The sequence below is a fragment of the Podarcis erhardii genome, assembly GCF_964252035.2.
Source record: "Podarcis erhardii genome assembly, chromosome: 1".
Classification (NCBI taxonomy): Eukaryota; Metazoa; Chordata; class Lepidosauria; order Squamata; family Lacertidae; genus Podarcis; species Podarcis erhardii.
Genome location: NC_138497.1, coordinates 119,867,343 through 119,883,522, shown reverse-complemented (window position 1 = coordinate 119,883,522; position 16,180 = coordinate 119,867,343). Strand labels below are relative to the sequence as shown.

The 16,180-nt window shown below is 45.7% G+C and overlaps 2 protein-coding genes across 4 annotated transcripts in view; one reads left to right on the top strand and one right to left on the bottom strand.

Moving 5' to 3' along the window:
* Positions 1 to 4,174, bottom strand: part of METTL8 (methyltransferase 8, tRNA N3-cytidine) — a 40,609-nt gene extending 36,435 nt beyond the window's left edge. Inside the window, exon 1 of the mRNA XM_081848279.1 lies at positions 3,877 to 4,174. The gene's annotated coding sequence lies outside the window, so the exon portion shown is untranslated. The remainder of the gene's footprint in view (positions 1 to 3,876) is intronic.
* Positions 4,175 to 4,281: 107 nt separating this feature from the next.
* DCAF17 (DDB1 and CUL4 associated factor 17) overlaps positions 4,282 to 16,180 on the top strand; it is a 34,551-nt gene continuing 22,652 nt past the window's right edge. Inside the window, exons 1-5 of one of the 3 annotated variants that reach the window (XM_081881740.1) lie at positions 4,282 to 4,381; positions 7,362 to 7,578; positions 9,042 to 9,145; positions 12,354 to 12,444; positions 14,576 to 14,712. In XM_081881740.1, the coding sequence (XP_081737866.1) occupies positions 7,405 to 7,578; positions 9,042 to 9,145; positions 12,354 to 12,444; positions 14,576 to 14,712 (506 nt within the window). In that variant the 5' untranslated portion in view covers positions 4,282 to 4,381; positions 7,362 to 7,404. The other 2 variants (XM_081881739.1, XM_081881741.1) reach the window with 2 other exon arrangements.

Here is a 16,180-nt window from a genome sequence, read left to right as displayed (position 1 = left end):
CTGGCTCCCTCGGCCAATAAATTGAGATGAGCGCTGCAACCCCAGAGTCCGTCACGACTGGACCTAATGGTCAGGGGTCCCTTTACCTTTACTTTACCCCCCTCTGCCACTTTCCACTCTCCCCCACATCCCACCCATTCCAGAATAAGACAGTGCCACCATGTTACGTGGCAACTCTGACAGTGGAGGAATTAGCAGCAAAGCTGCCTGATGTGTATGTGGAGCCTTCAAATACACGGAGACTCAAGTCCAACAAAAGTTGCATTCCTGCTAAGAGCAATACTTGGAATAGCCCGGAAATATACTAACATGGAAACAAGCCCAGAGGAGATAATTAGACAGATGGTCAAAATATCTGGCAGAAATAAGAGGAGGAAAATAGAGATTTTTCTGCTGGCTTGTAGCTTTACATGAGACATGCTTATCTAATAATTGTTAAAGCACAGCCATTTCGGAAGACTTCAAAAGACGGAGGAGTAACCAGTCTCACTGACATTTGAAGGAAGGCTGTGGATTAGTTTTTTAAAAAACAAAAACAAAAAACCCTGATCTTGAACATCAATCGAAAGTTGAATTATGCCAGAGTTGTACAAATAATGCAATCAAGATTATCTGTACTGCTTTGAACCTTGTTGACTCAAGCCAGACTCATTGGAACAAAATATTTGTTGCTACCTGCCTCTCATTCAATCTTGTTAATGTGTCAGCCCAGCCTACTATGGTACAGCTTAATTGCTAAAGAAATGACAGATCACTTGACTTTCAACAACATATTGCACAACATGCTCATGTAGCCCTTTAACAGTACCATCCTGAATAATCTACTGCTGAAGAAACTCCCAGGAGAGATTTGCCCAACACCTACTTTATTGACATTTTGATGCCATTTTGACACCTTTATTTCCCCCAAGCAATTGAGGTACAATTTTAGTCTTTTTTGTGGCCTTTTAAATTTATTACAGATTTTCAATACCTATTTTATGTGTTTCATAGATTCATCGAGTTGGATTCATCGAGTTGGAATCCCCAGAAACTGGCATTCAGAAGTGCCTTTGACAGTAGAGGTAGAATACAGTCACTGTGACTAGTAGCCATTACAAATAGCTTCCAGTGATGAAGAGCTTAGCACATCCTGAGGGCATCTGCTCCATAGTCAAAGGTCTTACCAAAATGAATGTTATCCTAATGCTTAGCCGTTGCCTTGCCCCCTGGAGCAACAGGGAACAAGTCTTCACCCCATCTTTTACATGAGAGCAGTTTAGATACAGTGGTACCTCGGGTTAAGTAGTTAATTCGTTCCAGAGGTCCGTTCTTAACTTGAAACTGTTCTTAACCTGAAGCACCACTTTAGCTAATGGGGCCTCCTGCTGCCGCTGCACCGCCAGAGCACGATTTCTGTTCTCATCCGGAAGCAAAGTTCTTAAGCTGAAGCACTATTTCTGGGTTAGCAGAGTCTGTAACCTGAAGCGTATGTAACCTGAAGCGTCTGTAACCTGAGGTACCACTGTATTTGAATGCAATGCAATACGTGCCCCTCCTTAATCTTCTCTTCTCCTAGCTAAACATTCCCCATCACTTTCAGTTGTTCCCCAAAGGATTCCAAAACCTTCACTATTCTGGGGAGAGGTGTAGCATATAGTTACCAGACGTCCCTGGATTTACAGATTTTTCCCTGGACAAAATTCCGTCCCAGGAATGTCCCCGGATTCATTTAATGTCCCCGGATTTATATTTTAAGTGTTGTAGATTTATTAATAAGGAATGAATGTTGCATGATTGGTTCAACGGCACAAGACACATCATATGGGGAGGCAAAATGGCGGGCATCACAGCAGCGAGCAGGTACTGAAGCCAGCCAGAGCCAACTGCACTACCAGGCTGGCTCCGGGCTGCTGAGACTGCCGCTGCCACTGTCGAGGGGGAACCTGGGACGCCTGGCACGTCAACTGGGGGAACCGTTGAGACACACACACACACACACACACACACACACACACACACTGACCTAAATCGAGCCGGGAGCGAGAGCACCAGGCCACCTGCCCAGCGGTGCTCCAGGGCCAGGAAAACCCTGGAGCCGATGCAGGGAGAAGGAGAGGTAGGAGAGCACTGCTACTGAGAAGGAGAGATAGGAGAGCACCAGGAGTGCAAGGACACTTGGCTGAGCCCAGGCCCAGCCTGAGCCTATTCCATGGTGGCTAGCACTCCAAGAGAGCAGGCCAGGGCCCAGAGGAAGGCCATGCGACAGAGGAGATCACAGAAGAGAAGATATTACTTCTTAATTTTTTTTAAAAAAAACTAAAATAACTTTCTCTCTCTCTTTTTTTTTTTAAAGTGTCCCTGGATTCTTTGAAAAAAATCTGGTAACCTTAGTGTGGCATGTCAACCCTATATAGCTAATAGCACTCAAATATTTCATGGCACCAAAAACACCACTGGTTTCGTGACAGTTTCCTTCTTTGAATTTCATTACGGCATCATTTTTAAAGCAAAGGCAGGAGGAAGGGCTGTTTTCGGTGGCCTTACTGGCAAAGCCAAAAAGTGTAGTCAACAGCCCCACTCCTCTCATCTAACACTTTCCTGAGGGAAAAGCCATGTGTGCACTTTGTGCTCTGTGCACTTTTGGGAAGGAGACCTAGACGGCACATGCTTTCCTGGCTAATAAGGCAGACTTCCTTGATGTCTCTAGAATATACAGTAGTAACAGAGCCTTTCAGATACCCAGGTTCCAAGAGTTTAGGACTTATAATCAGAACCTTGCACCGAACCAGGAAATAAACTAGAAAGCAGCATAGACTCAGAAGAATCGGAGAGAGATGCAAATCCAGCTTAAAAATCTAATTGCTGCATTCTGACCCAGCTGAAGTTTCTAAACATTTTGAAGACCCAGTGCCACACAAATCAAAAAGTTAGCCACAGCGAAAGGCATTCACTCATTAGACTGTGTGAGAGCAACTTTTGTCCCGCCAGATATTTTTTGCTGAACTACAACTCCCATCATCCCTTGCCACTGACTACACCTGCTGGGGGGCATGGGAGTTGTAGTTCGCAACGATCTGGAGCAGCCTATCTCAACCTGTGGGTCCCCAGATGTTGTTGAACTACAACTCCCATCACACCTAGCTAGCAAGGCCAGAGCTCGGGGATGATGGGAGTTGTAGTCCAACAACATCTGGGGACCCACAGACAAAGGTTCCCACAACTTACTTAGACATATCAAACTTGGCAGAAGTTCCTCACATCAGGCACAGGGCCTCCACCACCATTTTTCAACTAGCGTTTCCACTGAACCACAGAGACTCCCATATCCCTCTTGGGGAGTTAAGAAAGTTCAAGATGTAGCCCAGAAGGAGGCTCCACTCATTGAGTCTCTTCCTCCTAAGGGAGCGAGTACACGTGGGAGCCTTTCAGTCTCAAGTTGCATCTGCATAAGTAAACCCAGATGGTTCTATTTAACGCATCTTTCACGCACTGCAAATGCCGACGCCAGTATTGTCAATTTCCCTTTTCTTTTTGAAATTAATTTTTATTTGATTTTACTAATATAGAATTATAACAATACAACCATACACATCCACAATGAAATATTCCTCCGAATCTCGGACTTCCCACCTTCCCCTCCGTAGGTCCTATCTTAAACCTTTTCTACTGCATCTTTTTCAATAGTCCATTGCTTTTTTTTCCAATAGTCCACCAGACGCGGGGTTACGACTGCTCTCTTAGCTCGACTAACTTAAGACATTCGGGCATTTAATTTTAGGGTTTTAATGTTTGTTTGTTTTCTCTGCCGGGTCAGCAGTTTTAACCAAAACGGTTTTTTGAAAACAAGGTAATATCTAATGCAACCTTGATTCCCACGAGGAGAAAAGAACTCACCTTCAGGGCGCTATATGCCATGCAGTGCCAAAAAAACCAAAATAACCAAAACACTTTTCGGACATCCTTATCCACGTGCTTCCTCGCGTCCAGTCGTTAACAGTTATCAAATGTAATGGTATTCCAAAAATATAAGCAGAAATGTGCAGTGCGTGGGTATTAATAATGATAATGATGCAAGGTGCTGCCCTAAACACTTGCACGGCTCCTTCGTGCAACCTTCTCAAGCCTCCGCTCCCGCGCTGCAAACCAGCAGCCGGTTAAGCCGGGGAAACCCGAGCCAGCGCGCGGCCTCCCGCACTTGCGCGCGCAGAGGGTTTCGGGAGCCGTAGTCCCCGAGACTCTCGCCCTCCGCCCCCCTCGGAGGAAGTTGATGGCGGGGGGAACTACGTTTCCCGCCGTGCATTGCGAAGAGGCGGAGACGGGGAAACGAAAGTGTCCCTGCGGAAGAAACAGGCCCAGTTTTGGAGGCGCGCGCTTTTAACTCCTGCGCCGGTCCTGAGAGGTTTGTTGTTGTTCTGCGCGCGCGCTGCGTAGTCGGAGGCGCGCGAGGGCAGAAAAAGAGGCTATATTATATATCTATATATATTGTTTTAAAGTTGCTTTGTGCTAAACGGCAGCCTTTCCCGCTTGGAAGGTTTGCAATGGAGTCCTGTGTCTGTTGAGTCGATCACTAAGCCCCATCGGGCTTACTCCCGAGTAAGTTCCTGCTGGGCGGATCTTGATCTGGACGGTTGTCGGGCGGCATATTCCACACCGCTAAGGTAGAGATCCAGCGCCTGCGGTTACATCCCTGACCCACTTGGCTTGCATTCGCAGAGAAGCTCCAATGCGTCCCAGTGAGTCTTGACTCCCAAGTAAGTTTACGCGCGAGGATTGCACCTTCAGAACCGTAAACCGGGCCCCTCAGAGATTGCCTCGAGTCGGGGATTTAAAAGATGCCCCCCTCCCCTTCTCTATCCCGGTAATGTACGAAGAGAGAAGTCTCGGGGGCGAAATACCACGCGAGCCCTCATTGCAATCGCTGGGGATGGACAGACAAGTGTAAACTATGGTTACCAGATTTTTTCCAGTGAATCCGGGGACCCTTCTTTTTTTTGGGGGGGGGGGGAAGCTGAGTAGCAACAGGGAGGGATGCGGGTGGCACAGAGCCTAGGACTTGCCGATCAAAAGGTTTCCCCGCGACGGAGTGAGCTCCCGTTGTTCGGTCCCTGCTCCTGCCAAGGTAGCAGTTCGAAAGCACACCAGTGCAAGTAGATAAATAGGCACTGCTCCGGCGGGAAGGTAAACGGCATTTCCGTGCACTGCTCTGGTTCGCCAGAAGTGGCTTAGTCATGCTGGCCACATGACCCGGAAGCTGTACACCGGCTCCCTCGGCCAGTAAAGCAAGATGAGCGCCGCAACCCCAGAGTCGGCCATGACTGGACCTAGTGGTCAGGGGTACCTTTACCTTTACCTAGCAACAGGGAGTCAGTAGTGGGGATGGTGAGGCTGCCGCTGCCACAGGGTTGCAAATCGGGACATTCCGGGGACGGAATTTGTCCGGGGACAGATTTGCAAATCCGGGGACTGTCCCCGGGAACCGGGGACATTTGGTAACCCTAGTGTAAACTGTCTGGAAGGAAATAGATTCCCGTGCATTTCCTCTTAACACCGGAGTTTTAGAAGGAGCTGTTGACTCCTGCGTGTCTCCCTGACTGTGGGGAACTGGGACCCTATGCACGCTGCCAGTTTGCATAAGGTTAGCAGATTTTTTTCAAAGAATCCGGGGACCCTTTTTTTTTTAAGAGAAAAAAAGTTATATTTTTATTTTTAAAAAAAGAAATTAAAAAGTAATACCTTCTCTTCTGTGGTCTCCTCTGTTGCATGGCCCTCCTCTGGGCCCTGGCCTGCTCTCTTGGAGTGCTAGCCGCCATGGAGTAGGCTCAGGCTGGGCCTGGGCTCGGCCACATGCCCTTGCCCTCCTGGTGCTCTCATACCTCTCCTTCTCAGCAGCAGCAAAAGTAGTGCGGCAAGGTCGGGGCTCCCCTTTTCCCCCTCCTTCCTCTTTCTCTTCCTTCTCCTTCTCCTCTCCTCCTCCCTGCATCAGCTCCGGGGTTTTCCTGGCCCCGGACCACCGCTGGGCAGGTGGCCACAGTGGCGTAGCGTGGGTTGTCACCACCCGGGGCAAGGCAAGTAATTTGTGCCCCCTAACCCATGGATTTGCGGCCCCTAACCTGTGGATTTGCGCCCCCCCCCAATGCTACACCACTGGGTGGCAAGGTCTCTTGGTCCCGGCTCAATTTGGGTCACGGGGGGGGGGGGTGTCAGCGGTTCCCCCAGTTGATGTGCTGGACGTCCCCAATTCCCCAGCAGCAGCAGTCTCAGCAGCCCGGAGCCAGCCTGGTAGCGGAGTTGGCTCTGGCTGGCTTCAGGAGCTGCGCGCTGCTGTGATGCCCTCCATTTTGCCTCGCCGGAAGTCCCCATATGATGTGTCTTGTGCCATTGAACCAATCATGCAACATTCATTCCCTACTAATAAATCTACAACACTTAAAATATAAATCTGGGTACATTAAATGAAATCCGGGGACATTCCTGGGATGAATTTTGTCCAGGGACAAATTTGTAAATCCGGGGACTGTCCCCGGGAAACGGGGGTGTATGGTAACCGTAAGTTTGCAATGCTGAGCATGTTTGACTGAGAAGGAAGCCTCTTTTAAGTTCCTTGGGGTTTATCCCAAGGTAAAGAAAGAAAGCCCCATTGAACACAGTGGGACTTGCCTTTGAGTAAACTTGCATGGGCTTAACACCCTAAGGCTGTAATCCTATGCACACTTGAAAATCTGGTGGGACTTTGGGTAGAGATGTATATAGGATTGCATGGCTATTTATGCATGGATGTCCATAGTAGGGTGATCAGGGGAAATAGGATGGGGCTCTCATGGGCGTAGCCAGGATTTATGTTGGGGGGGGGGAGAACCGAGCTATATGCGATGCGATTGGTCAGCTAATTAAGTATTTTTATTTATTTGCTTGATGCGGGGGCTGCTCCTCCCAGTTATGCTCATGAGTGTTTCTAATCTTCTGTTGGGAGCTGCCTAGAGTGACTGGAAAAACCCAGCCAGATGGGCGGGGTATAAATAATAAATGATGATGATGAGAATTGTTGATTAAAATTAAAATATTGTTTCAATATTTTAATTGTTGTATTTTAATGTTGTTTTTAAGTTGTATTCAGTCAACTTGTTTTTATTATTGCTTGTTAGCCGCCCTCAGCCTGGCCTTGGCTGGGGAGGGTGGGGTATAAATTATTATTATTATTATTATTATTATTATTATTATTTATTCCAGGCAACTCGTAAAGGTGCAGGAGCCTTGCCCCCTTTTTCCAAACTGCAAATCTAGCACATAGGATTGTACAGACGAGTTTTAGTTTTTGCTGTGGTTTATTTCCATATTTGGCTGGCTGAACAACTTTTTTCTCCCTCCCCCATTTTGTTTAGACTACTGGAGTGGAAGCAAGTGGAAGTTTGACGTTCCACCAACATGCTTTCCAGTTTGTCTGCCTTATCTGCCACAAGCAGATTACCCTCCGCTGACGCATTCGAAAATCGAAATATTTGCTTCGCACTTACCAGACGGTCACAGGGATTTCACACAAAAGATGCTGGTGTGGTCTATAGAAAAAACATGGGGATTCTGAGGAAGCTGGTATGCCAGGTAAATAGGTACTGAAAACCCATTAGCACTGTGTTGCAGCTGAATTCGTTACATCTTGTGAAGAAAGTACTTCTGTGTAGAAACGAAGCCCATATGTCAATCATGAATTGTGATAATCCCTGATAGGTTTCTCATGTAGAAAATTTGTAGTGTGTGAAGCAGTACTAATGGGGTGAATTTTCAGGGATTGTTAATGTAGGCAGGATTAAAGAGACTTTAATTTGATACACGGGACGCGGGTGGCGCTGTGGGTAAAACCACAGAGCCTAGGACTTGCCGATCAGAAGGTCAGCGGTTCAAATCCCCGCGACGGGGTGAGCTCCCGTTGCTCGGTCCCTGCTACTGCCAATCTAGCAGTTCGAAAGCATGTCAAAGTGCAAGTAGATAAATAGGTACCGCTCCGGTGGGAAGGTAAACGGCGTTTCCGTGTGCTGCTCTGGTTCGCCAGAAGCAGCTTAGTCACAACCCCAGAGTCCGTCACGACTGGACCTAATGGTCAGGGGTCCCTTTACCTTTAATTTGATACACAGAAGATCAATGAGTTTCACACACAGTATTACTGACTCTTTTGGTTCTATCGTTGGTGCAATCCAATAAGTATCTACTCAGAAGTAAGTCCCATATTTGTTCATTGGGCTTACTCCTGAATGTTTATATTGTCTATTAAAAAAAATAAAGATCCTGACCTGCGGGTGCCTGTGCTCCACTCAGGGTGACCAAGAAAGAAAATCAACTTAAAAAAAACAAAACAAAAACCATGCTGTATAATCGAATATGATTTCTTCTCCTTGGTTATGAAATCAAAGCCCCCTATTTTGCTAGAAGTTGTTGATGTAAGGTCAGTTCAGGGGTTAATCACTCAAGGTAACTGATAGACTATGATAAATTGTAGAAACTTTTTGGATTCTATAGTTAAGACTTTGTAATTGAAGATGGAAATGGGCTGCCACTCTTTATCACCTCAGCCCAAAATATTTGTAATGTAGACATGCTACTTCTACTTCTTAATTTATATTTTCTTTTCACCTTTATTAAGACATTACTGAAACCTATGCATGCCCACACATAGGCACACGATTGCAGCCATAGACGTCAGATTCCTGTTGTACAGGCTTTGTATCTGTAATGGAAGCCAGTGAAAATGTATTTAATTGATACAAAAAATGTAATAATGCCATGCACAGTTCACATTTTATTAAACCAAGGAAGTATAATGTTCTTTCTTACATGCAAAAATGTGTTTTTATTCACAAAAGCCCTGTTTTTCTGATCTTTTACAATAGTATATAATCATTAAAAAACAAACCAGTTTGCTAGAGTTCCTTTCCTAGGATCCTTTTGCCTAATACGGAAAACAGGCTTTGCATTCACTACAAAATGAATACAAATGATTAATGTAGGGCCATTTCAGGTACGTTTCCTAAACCACATTTTTTATAACAGATCACTGTGATTTATTTCAGGAAAGTACAACATTCAGGAACGTTTGGACAACACATTCCACATCTCCAATTGCTTATCAAAGTGGGAGGATTTATTTCGACAATTATCGGTGCTGTGTGAGCAGGTATTTTATTTCAAAAACACACATTTAGAAGTGATTTTTCTCCTACATCTTGCGACTCTATTTCCTGCATAAATATTTGTAAAACGGAGGATTGCAATGTGGCACGGAATATCTCATTTTAAGAACTTATATACGTGTGTGTGTGTGTGTGTGTGTGTGTGTGTGTGTAAGTCACTTTAAGACAAAATATTTTTTGTTTGTAAGTGACAAATAAATACAATAAATAAGACCTCTTTATTTTTGCATTCACATCCGAGGTCAAAATTGTTTTTCAAACAGGAGAGGATTTATGTTAAGAAAATAAATGCATGTGGTTGTTTAGAAATCCTAAGCATATGGATTTTTAAATAACCGCATGAATACATATGCCTGCACACTGCTATATGCATACAGGCGGCGACCATTTTGAGCGGGGGTTCCATTCCTGCCCCCCGCCATCAGTGGAGCGTGTCACTTGGCCACACCTAAAAGGGTTGCTGCCTGTAGTTCAGTGAATGTATTAGTCATGCTGCCACGCAAGCTGAGAGAAAAGAACAAACGGAGTTGTCGCTGTTTCCATTTGTAGTGGAAAGTTTGTTTTATTACTGTGCAATTTATGCATCCCAAATCACTTTGATACTGCTTCGTCCGTCGTTTTACAATTGAACAAGAATTTGAGTAATTGTTGGTGTAATTGTGGTCGTGCGTTTTATGTGGTTTTTTAAATCTTGCTCTGTGGCTGTTTGCTGAAGTGCTTTGGTTAAATCTGTAAATAAAGACTGTGGTAAAATGTAACTGGGAAGAATAGCCTGTCTAGTAAAGTGGGATATTTGTCCCCTGAGCTCCCAGTTCAGCTCTAGGGTGGCCATTTATGTTTTGATTTTAAAAAGAGGGCAACCGAGGAGATAAATTTTCATAATATTTGCATATGTGCACAAATATCCAAATACAATTTGGAATTCAAATACAAATGCAGTGCACCTCTTCATAGTGGGAAAGATCATGAGCGGTGACCTGTGTACCTGCTCAGTCTGTTGTTCAAGTTTTTATTGTCGAAGGCCAGCTTAAAGGCTCCTTCACTGCTGTTTCTGGTTCTTTAACTTTTCATCGGACTTAGGCTGGAGAGGCCTTCAAACTGAAGACTCCTTCAGGCAGAGGATTGTCCTCAGCAAAGTAGGACACATGGCCATTGTGCTACTGTTGTTGCTGCTCTCAGTCATATCAGTTCAGGAGTCACAACCCTTTTTTAAGCTGGCGCCACCCCGAGCGACAAAAAGAAAAAAATGGGTGTAAAAGTGAAATCCAGTTGAATTAATCTGAACATTGAAGGGCTCATGGAGCTGAAAGAGGAATCCGGAAAGAGCGTCGCTCTTGCAACTTCCTCCTCCAGCGCAGGTGGCGCTGTGATCTAAACCGCTGAGCTTCTTGAGCTCGCTGATCAGAAGGTGATCAGAAGGTGGGCGGTTCGAATCCCCACAATGGAGTGAGTTCCCGTTGCTCTGCCCCAGCTCCTGCCAACCTAGCAGTTCGAAAGCACGCCAGTGCAAGCAGATAAATAGGTACCGCTGCAGCGGGAAGGTAAATGGCATTTCTGTGCGCTCTGGTTTCCGTCACAGTGTCCTGTTGCACCAGAAGCGGTTTAGTCATGCTGGCCACATGGCCCAGAAAGCTGTCTGTGCATGAACGCCGGCTCCCTCGGCCTGAAAGCCAGATGAGCGCCGCAGCCCCATAGTCGCCTTTGACTGGACTTAACCATCCAGGGGTCCTTTATCTTTTACCTTACTTTTAAGGGGAGAAAAGAAGGGCTCAGACATTTTGTGCATGCCACGGCCAGACCTCAAGGGTGATAAGGCGCCAGTGGTTGCCTGTCTTAGTTGTTGTTTTTAAGTTGTAGACTGCCCTACCACTGCATTTGTAGCACCTATGGCCACTTAAGTAGGCTTAAAAAATAGCATCCAACAGAAATCAAATAATCTTGGTTATGGTATTCGGGGAAGATAAAAGTGGTCAGATAGATGCACCTTTCCTTGACATTGGTGCAACTTGTTCATTTTAGGCTCTGAACTTAATGATCTTCCTGCAGAGTGTTAGGAGTTCAGCCTACACTCGAGTAGGGCCCTGGCAGAGACACATGCCCGACTGGCATGTTCTCTCCCTCCTGGTCAATCGTTCAGGAGCTTCAAAAGCTTTCTTCAGCCCGAACATCACAGCAACCGATGCCAACAGACATCGGCACACTTAGGGATCCGCAGAGTCTTTGCAACTCGCGTGACAGACCTCAGCAACTCAGCATTTTGGCTAATCTACTTCATTTACATATAAACACACACAGAGCACTGCAACATGGTTCCCCCTCTCTCTAGCAAAGAGAAAAAAAACAAAGGACAATAGTCCCACTTCACGGAACACAGTAACACAAACATCCCGTGTTTGTCACTTCCCACTCTGTGGAGTCAAAACATATACCGTCATGTGATAGACAACAATCCCATGACTGCAACCACGGAGCAGGAATTCTAACACAGAGGAGCTCCTTAGATGGTAACGTGCATTACTTCAAAGTGCAGTAAGCCAGCCCCACTGGGTTTTTGAGGACCATCCTGGCTCATGTTGCTGAGTGAGCCATGGACATCTTCCCAGAGGTCTTGCCCTGATGGTTTGCACCTCAGAGATGACAGGCAAGAACAGGAGAGCTTGTGCCAGAGGCAGTCCCAGGCCCCTGCCTTCTCTGACAGCAGGAGGGACAAGGGAATGAAGAAGAAGAAGAAGAAGAAGAAGAAGAAGAAGAAGAAGAAGAGGAGGAGGAGTTTGGATTTGGTATCCCGCTTTATCACTACCCTAAGGAGTCTCAAAGCGGCTAACAATCTCCTTTCCCTTCCTCCCCCACAACAAACACTCTGTGAGGTGAGTGGGGCTGAGAGACTTCAAAGAAGTGTGACTGGCCCAAGGTCACCCAGCAGCTGCATGTGGAGGAGCGGAGACGCGAACCCGGTTCCCCAGATTACAAGTCCACCACTCTTAACCACAACACCATGGTCTTTGCTAAGGGTGCTGGGAATTGTAGCTCTGTAAGGGGTGAACTATAGTTCCCAGGATTCTGGGGGCTGGGGCGTCATGCACTTATATGTACGATGTGTATAAAGTCTTGATCGTTATTTATAATAATAGCTAAAAAGACTTTTTGAATCATGAGAAATAATATACTCTAATTTCTCCCCCGCTTTCTCAGTACCACACCGGAGCCGAGGATAATTTATAAAATGCCAAGGCGGCCTAGATCGGAAAAAATAGAAGATGCTTTGCTATTGGAATGCCCAGTGGTAAGATTTCTTTCTTTTTTTTTTTTTCAACGAAACAACTTCGCTGAGAAAAACAAGAACCAGACTCCCTTGGGTCATCTTTAGCATATTATTATTTTCCTTCCTTCTTTCCAGTCCAACACATGAAGTAATCTTTGGGGAGCCACCTTTTGGGACTAAAATAATCAGCATCTTTTAAAGTGTGGGCAGCTCCTGTCTGTTCAGGCATTTACATGTGTACAGTCATCTTCCGGTAATCAGGTTCAAATACACTATAAGGTAAAGGGACCCCTGACCATTAGGTCCAGTCGGGACCGACTCTGGGGCTGCGGCGCTCATCTTGCTTTATTGGCCGAGGGAGCCGGTGTACAGCTTCCAGGTCATGTGGCCAGCATGACTAAGCCGCTTCTGGTGAATCAGAGCAGCGCACGGAAACGCCATTTACCTTCCCGCTGGAGCGGTACCTATTTATCTACTTGCACTTTGACGTGATTTCGAACTGCTAGGTTGGCAGGAGCTGGGACCGAGCAACGGGAGCTCACCCCGTCGCGGGGATTCGAACTGCCGACCTTCTGATCGGCAAGTCCTAGGCTCTGTGGTTTAACCCATCATTTTGTAAGCTTCCTTACAAGATTGTGAAGCCTCAATACACTATAAGAAATCCTTTAAAGCAAGCAGCTGGTGGGTTTGCAAGTCATAATAGGGTGCACGTTCTGAAATTCCACACCCCAGGCTGCTGTAACTAGCAAGTGCTTGTGTTATGCTATGTTGCAGTTGCATTATTCCATATTGGAAACAGTGTTAGAAACAGAGATATGAAAGCTAGGAGCTAAAAGGCACCTTAAACCTAGGTTATGGGCGCAACAATGGAATGTCTAGGCGCACTTTTTAATAACAAGAATTCAAAGCTGAAAATGAATGAACTGCAGCTAAAATATTAGGTTCATTTTTTACAAGGTCTATTTCCTTCCCCTCCCCACTCCCCTAATATCCTTAAGAGGACCTCTTCTCCAGTCTTCAGAGAGTAGCTGGCAGTGGGGAGGCAGAAAAAGCTCTTCCTTTCCTCCCACTCTACAGTTTTAATCTGAAATCTTAGGCTCAGTACTGCGCCCAGAGCTCAGAAACTGCTCACGCTACTGAAACTCCCTGTTGCAAAATGCACCAGGAACAAAGGGAGTTTCAAACACTGATTGAAAGGATGGCAAAATATCCATTCGCATAACAGCTGGAGGGTGAAGGGGCTCATATGTTACAAGTCCAGAAGTGGAGTGTAATGTGTTGCTTGTGTGTTCTGTCCACAGGGACACATTGCACAGCCCATTGGGATCCCTATCAGAGGTGAACCAAGTCTCCAAATTGTGTAGAGCAAATGTTCAGGGGTACCTTAAGTTCAGTGCTTCGCATTTTCTCCGTAGGAGAGCCAGTGTGGTGTAGTGGTTAAGAGCGGTGGACTCGTAATCTGGTGAACCGGGTTCACTTCCCTGCTCCTCCACATGCAGCTGCTGGGTGACCTTGGGCTAGTCACACTTCTCTGAAGTCTCTCAGCCTCACTCACCTCACAGAGTGTTTGTTGTGGGGGCAGGAAGGGAAAGGAGATTGTTAGCCGCCTTGAGACTCCTTTGGGTAGTGATAAAGCGGGATATCAAATCCAAATTCTTCTTCTTCTTCTTCTGGTATTCACACAGGTTCACTATTTGGGGTTGGGACGTGAACCCATTGTCGTGGTTGAGAATCACTTCACAGATAAGGAGCTGAGACTCCAACAAAGAGATGGGGGGAGAGATGCCCGTGGTTGTAGTTACAGTGGTACCTCAGGTTAAGTACTTAATTCGTTCTGGAGGTCCGTTCTTAACCTGAAAGTGTTCTTAACCTAAAGCACCACTTTAGCTAATGGGGCCTCCTGCTGCCACCGCGCTGCAGGAGCACGATTTCTGTTCTCATCCTGAAGCAAAGTTCTTAACCTGAAGCACTATTCCTGGGTTAGCGGAGTCTGTAACCTGAAGCGTATGTAACCCGAGGTACCACTGTATTATCATTACTATTCTTAATAATGATTTCATTTCTATCCCACCCTTCGAGGATCACAGGGCGGTTTGCAATATAAAAACACAAAAATGCACAACATAGGAACATTCTCTATTTCTTAACACAGGGTGATGTACTGCCGACTCCATCAGACTACAAACCTTCCTTGTTGGTTCTGACAGCAAACAACTGGCTCTTTCGCCTTTGTGCAAGTACGGGAGAAATACTTGAAAAAGTGTACCTTACTTCCCACTGCAAATTCAGGTAAAGAAGGTAGGCTTTAGTATAAGATGGCTTGAGGGTTACTTCTCAGCCCAGAGTGAAATCCTATGAATGCTTACTTGAAAGCAAGTCCCTCCTAGTGGGGCTTACTACTCTAGGCCACTATCCTGTGTCCACTTACTAGCGAGTAAGAGCCATTGAACTCAGCAGGACTTCACTTCAGCACAACCCAAAGTACATTGCCTCACAAGTAGGGATAGATGAATATACCTCTTGGTATATCATTTTTCCAGCTTTAAATTTAGTTCTCCACATTTCTGCAGCAATTTGCTTTTAAAAAAATCCCATGAAAATTTGCCAGCGTTTTAATATGAATTTCTCATTAAAAAGACAATTTGTTTGCTGTAGATTTGACTAATATACAGAACTGCATACAAAATCATGCTTGTTATGATGCATTTTTGTAAGCAGACTTCCCTTGCATGCTTTTTTTGGTCTGTTGTTTTTGCTAATATATGCATTTTAACACATATTAGCCCCTAATATAATGCAAATCTTTACGTATTGTTTTGTTGGAGAACTGCATTTGTACATTCTGGAGAGGTGCGAATTTCAGAAGTTGGCTGCCTTTCGATTTGCAGGTTAGTGCAGATTAGCTAGTTTCCTATTGAAATGCAAACAAAGCCAAATTTCCCTCACAACTCAAAAGTACCTCTCCCTGGAAGAGTCATGCACTCAGGACAGAAGCGCCAACCTTTATCAGATTATGACCGGCCTTTGCCTTAATCACAGCCTTTTCGTGGAAGCTGGAAGAGGTGATAGCTGCTTAGGTCCCAAGGAAGATTGATTCCAAAATGATTTTAATATCGCTTTCTTACTGGGGAGAGAATGCTTCCGCTTCTTCACGGTTTGCTTATTACCAACAGAGCCTCTTCAATAATAGGTGTTGTTTAACAGTGACTGCCATTGCTTACTTCCCTTTGTCCAAATAGGTCCATCCTTTTTTTGGCAGCTCCAGAATGGGAAAAGGGCAGCAGGGAATGGCTTGATGGGGTGGTAGCTCTCACCCTACCTCTAGTCAGCTGCTGCCTTCCAGGAGGGGTGGCGAGGTCAGTGTGGTGGAAGTGCATGAACCTCAGGTTGGCTCCTCTGCTGTGTTTGCACCGCAGCAACACTGTTAGAATTCCTGCTCCGTGATTGCAGTCATGGGATTTTTGTCTATCACATTGACAGTATGTGTTTTGACTCCACAGAGTGGGAAGTGACAGAAACAGGATGTTTGTGTTACTGTGTTCCGTGAAGTGGGACTATTGTCCTTTGTTCTTTTTCTCTTTGCTGTCTGATGCTAGAGAGAGAGGGAGCCATGTTGCAGTGCTCTGTGTGTGCTTATATGTAAATAAAGTAAAGGTAAAGGGTAAAGGGACCCCTGACCATTAGGTCCAGTCATGACCGACTCTGGGGCTGCGGCGCTCATCTTGCTTTATTGGCCGAGGGAGCCAGCGTACAGCTT